Source organism: Ambystoma mexicanum, chromosome 13 (genome assembly GCF_040938575.1).
Source record: "Ambystoma mexicanum isolate Mex_15411 chromosome 13, UKY_AmexF1_1, whole genome shotgun sequence".
NCBI classification, from domain to species: domain Eukaryota; kingdom Metazoa; phylum Chordata; class Amphibia; order Caudata; family Ambystomatidae; genus Ambystoma; species Ambystoma mexicanum.
In genome coordinates this window covers 55,211,473-55,216,448 of record NC_090938.1, presented here as the reverse complement: position 1 = coordinate 55,216,448, position 4,976 = coordinate 55,211,473, and the positions used below count along the sequence as shown (strand labels likewise).

General features: G+C 39.5%; 1 protein-coding gene across 1 annotated transcript; it reads right to left on the bottom strand.

The window, feature by feature from the left end:
* Window positions 1-234: 234 nt before the first annotated feature.
* On the bottom strand, window positions 235-1,098 carry LOC138520231 (olfactory receptor class A-like protein 1). The gene has a single exon (XM_069632697.1). It carries the CDS (start codon window positions 1,096-1,098, stop codon window positions 235-237), a length of 864 nt encoding a protein of 287 aa, XP_069488798.1.
* Between the last annotated feature and the right edge of the window lie 3,878 nt (window positions 1,099-4,976).

Sequence of the window (4,976 nt, the reverse complement as noted above, 5' to 3'; positions counted from 1 at the left end):
TATAATTATTCAATACAAAACATGGACTCATATCTAGTTTAAACACAGTAAGCAACAATTGTTAAATAGTGCCTCACAGTACATGTGGTCCTCCTACATTTCATAGATACTATTAACTCACTCTATTCTGAACAAGGATTGCATGTTCCGAGCAGCAAACACAGTACTTGAGCCGGTGCTGCAAGAGTTAACCTCCCACTAGTTGGGTCAGGGGAGAGTACAGGGGATATAGTATCATTGTGCTACGGTGATCTGACTGCTATCTTTTTCATTGACTAGTTGGTCCCTGTTGAAACGCTGAATTGTTCGCAGTACCTTCTGGTTGAGAAATATAATGACGAATGGGAAGACAGAGGAATAGCACACAGACAGGAAGTAGCGGACATCCGAAGTGACGGTGAGGATGGCCTTGGTGAAGGTGCTCTGGTAGAAAAATATGAAAGAATCAATCCCGAACAGGAGGACGTAAATAGCCACCAGGGTGCTGATCGTCTTCGAAGCCCTCGTCTCGGCAGAAACAGACCGAGATTGTTCTGAGCTCCTTATGCCCTTGACCTGCTTCCCGTGCTTGTACAAGGTGTATAACATGGCACAGCTGGCGATGCTCATCCCGACCATAAACACAAGATCTCTGGCGAAGAAAGTCAATATCTGACTGAGTGACGACGAGTAACTTGGCAAAATTACAATGCAGAAATTAGTACGGTAAGCGTATTCCAGATAGGTCACGTTGGTGTCGGACACTGCAAAAAGCAAGGGTGGCATGCATATTGTGGCATTAACCATCAAGAGAAGAACAATGAGCGGGCCTGTGTAGACTTGGAGCCGCACTTTGACGTGCATGCAGGTGGCTGTGCTTGACAGGAGTGTAACGCACTGGAAGCAGCTAAGGAAGCAGGTCAAGCAGATGGACATAGCACGGGAGACACGCGACACATAAACGAGAAGCCCACAATGCACATCACTAAAAACATTGGGCAGTCCGAAAATGTAGAGGGAGTTGGGAAGTCCTCTGGTCAAGGCCATCACAAAGTTGGCGACCGCCAGGTTCAGAAGAATCATCTCCGATGTGATGAGGCCCCGTTCCTGGTACGCCATGCAGGAGAAAATGGCCACGAGTGCGGCATTTCCCACAACACCTAACGCACTTGTTAGTAGAAACGCAGTTCCTCTGATGACTTGGAAAGGGTCCATAACTTGATGTTCATTCCCGGGGTTTCACCTAAACAACAATATTGCAAATGTGAATGTTTAAGGCAAAAACATGTATTATTTCAAAGTACATGTGAACAGCATTGCCTCATAACCTCATGTATCTTTAAACCTGATGACATTTAATTCAACATAGTCCTTAAGCAGCCCAGGCTGAGACAATTTACGCAGTCTAAGAAAAACTGCATTGACTTTACACGACAACTTTGGATCCACAGAGGCAAAATGCTAAGGTCATTTCCAGAAATGTGTCAATCCTGACCGTCCTCTCCTTTTCTCCACAACATGTTTAAGTCATATTTTGATCAGGCATGTGCCCTCTTCAAACTCCTTTTCACATTTAGTCAGAATTCTGTGGATTTGGGGTTCCTTACATACCTATTGTATCTAACTTAAACTTGTGATTCAGTGTACAACCAAATATCTGTTTTTAATAATCACCTGAACGTCAGGAAACAACCACCTTAGACTGTGACTTAAGTTCCCATTTTTGCTCGTCTCGTCCCCAAAGAAATTTACTTGGCACTGTAGCTGGAGCTATTTTCATAAAGAACCATGCAGATGTGTTTTGTGTCATTTCATCTCGTCTGCAAACACAAATGTAAACCAGTGATGTCAGGGTCTGCTCATTAGAGAACCTATCACATTCTGTAGTAGTCAACATAATGGTGAAGGGGACATACACCAAATATCCCAAATGAGGACAAACTGCAAATATCAGTGCGACCTGTCAACACAACATTATACCTCAGTTATCAGACAATAGTGTGGACATTGTTTGGAATTAAATAAAAATAATGTCATTCTAAATGTATTGTTAAAAAACACAACACCTTGATGCTTTATGGAAAACAAAGCAGTAAGGCCATGTACAGGGTGTGCAACAACAGATCCACAGGTGGTTGCCAAACAAATATAAGGTTGAGAAATATTCTTGAAGAGCCAGCTTAAACTACAAAAGAAGCTCGATATTTAGCACCCAATAATAATCCATTTCTCTGAATCCATCAACCTCCTGTCTGTGAAAGATGTAATGAAAAATGTCATGGAAGGCACTATTTTTACAGTTCGGCCCTCGTTTTGGAATTCCCTGCTACCAGACAAAGTGTTTATCGATGTCCCCTCCTACATTGTTATCACCTGCAAACAGACCCCTTGAGAGACCATTGGCCTTCCGTTTTGGCACTGCTGGCAACCAGGATAACACCTAACAGGATAGAATTGCCTATACAAAGAACAACATGTTGCAAGTCACATACTAATATAACAAATAAACCCAAACAAAGCTCTTAACTAGGCTTCAAACTAAAATTAAGCAAATATGTATGCATACTAAACGAAACTAAAATATCGGCAAAACTATTGTGAAATATTTCATGTAAACTAGTCTAATATAAATGTTAAGAAAACATTTAAGTACACTTTAAACAAAACATCAAGCCACATTATCAATTCAACTAAATGATAGATTAAAGTAAACTGAAGTAATGTTCAATGTATGCCAAACTCAATTTTAACCAAAAAAAACAAATTGAGCTGTAACTTAAACTAAATTAAAAACTATAAGTAAAATGTTCAAGTAAACCTTAATGCAACCTAAACTAAACTGGTCTATATCCAAACGTTTATGAAAAACATAAAAGTACATTGTTTACATGTCAATGTAAACAAAACTAAAACTTAAGCCAAACCTTAAAGAGAACTTTAATACAAGTGAAACTAAAATGTGGGCAAACTTAAAAGTAAAAAGTATACTAAGATAATGTTGCATCTAGGAACAATTTAAAATAAACTTTAATGTGCACTTAACTTAGGCAATAATTTAAAGTAAACCTTGATGAAAGATAAACACACTAAACTGTTGGCAATACTTTAAAGTAATTTAAACTAAATAGAACAAAGTGTTAAGCAAACCTTTAATGTAAATGTTCATCTTAACTAAACAAAACAACACTTTAGGTAAAACATTAATGCAAGATTTACTACCTCATTTTTGGTCAGGTTTTAAACGGAAAGTATCATTCGAAACTTGTGGAAACAGTCACTCTGCAAAAATGAACATTTTTGTAAAACTTTTAAGTAAAATTTAATGTAAAATAAAGAAATAAAGAAAACAAGAGGATTAGCATGATGTTGAGGTAAACCATGAAATAAACATAAAGCTATATTTGAAACTCAACTGAATGGAACTTTAAACTAAACCCCAAGCAGTAATATAAATAAAAATGTTGAGTGTATTTGAAAACCATTGTTCAACTAATCATTAAACTCCAATTAACCTTAGACTAAAATCAGTCTCACTGACTATGGTGTGAGCCATGGATAAACATTTTCCAAAGGATTTCTCTTTCTTAATTCACACATGATTTTCAAATAAAATGACATGATTAGAATTGCAATCTTTTTTTTGGACGATATGCTATCTGTGTCTGGGTAGGATTAGGGTACAGCCTGAGAGCACCTGAAACTTTTTGGATTCCTCTCGCCACTTACTTAAGCGTTACCGTAAATATGAAGCAGTGACTCTGTTTACTTCCTTTTGGGGACCAGGGAATTAGGTAAGGAGAGACTGCATACATAAGCTCTATAACTGTAATGTTAAGTGATTTGCACACTAATCATGTCACAGAAGACTGAGTCTGAATGTTAGCAGGCTGGTTTTTGAATACTTGCTATTTTAATCATGAGCTGCCAACGAATAATCCTTTCAATTATATTTATTTGTATTTATAAGGTGGAGGAGCATATAATAAATGTTATTTGCACGATGAGCAGGAACCATCAGCAGCTCTGTTCAGTGATTGCTTCTGGCTCTCGATTTAAGAGCAGATTAAGTTAGTAGCCCAAAGGAGGATGAAACTTGAGAGTATTCAGATGACTTGTTGGACACTCATGTCGAATTGCACAAAATAACAAATGAGTGAAAAACATGACCTCTTTCAAGGATTATACTTACAGTTGATTGACTGTTGTGTTGGTGAGTTTACAGGTTACAGCTGATAGAGCATGAATGACGTTATAGTGCGCTGGACAAGGCAATGTCTGTTTGGTCAATTTCAATAAAGGTCCACAAACCCTTGAGGATGAGCCATGCCGGGTGCTTTGAGCTCCTTGTGGGAGCCCCACGTATGTCCTTCCTTCTTATTCTGAGAGAAGGCAGGATGTTAGTGGCCTGTGCCCTTTGTCACAGGGAACGGGCCTTATAGGGGTCACATAGGAGCTAACCTCTGTCTGGGGTTGTGTTGTAACCTTACTGTGATGCTTGTATTCTGGACTCAGAAGCATTGGGCTGCACCAGGTCCCGGATGGGAACTCTCCTTCTGGGCAGAGAGGAAGACCAGCTGACCTTTCAGAAAATCCATGAAGACACTGGTTATTCAGCTGAGAAGAGTCCAGCACAAAAACCTCAACCAACAAACACGTGTCAAACCTACACACAACTTGCACGGCAAGGTGCACAGGAGGTTGGACTCATTGAGAAGGGCGTCCCTATGCCATTTATAACTAAACAGGAACATTGCATGGACAGTGTGAAGATCACAGGCCTACAAACAGAGTAAGTGAAGCGGGCACTACCACCGAGCCTTCCCCCTCCGAGAGCCCCTAATTCACACATTTTCACTCCAGTGAAGGATTATATGCCTACAGATGATTCAGTTCACTGCTGCAAGTAATACTCTGCCCCTATAGCATTTTTCTCAAGTAGCTCCAGTGGTTGAAGTGAGCGGGAACGGTGTTCCACTACTTTTATTTTTTACTGGTAA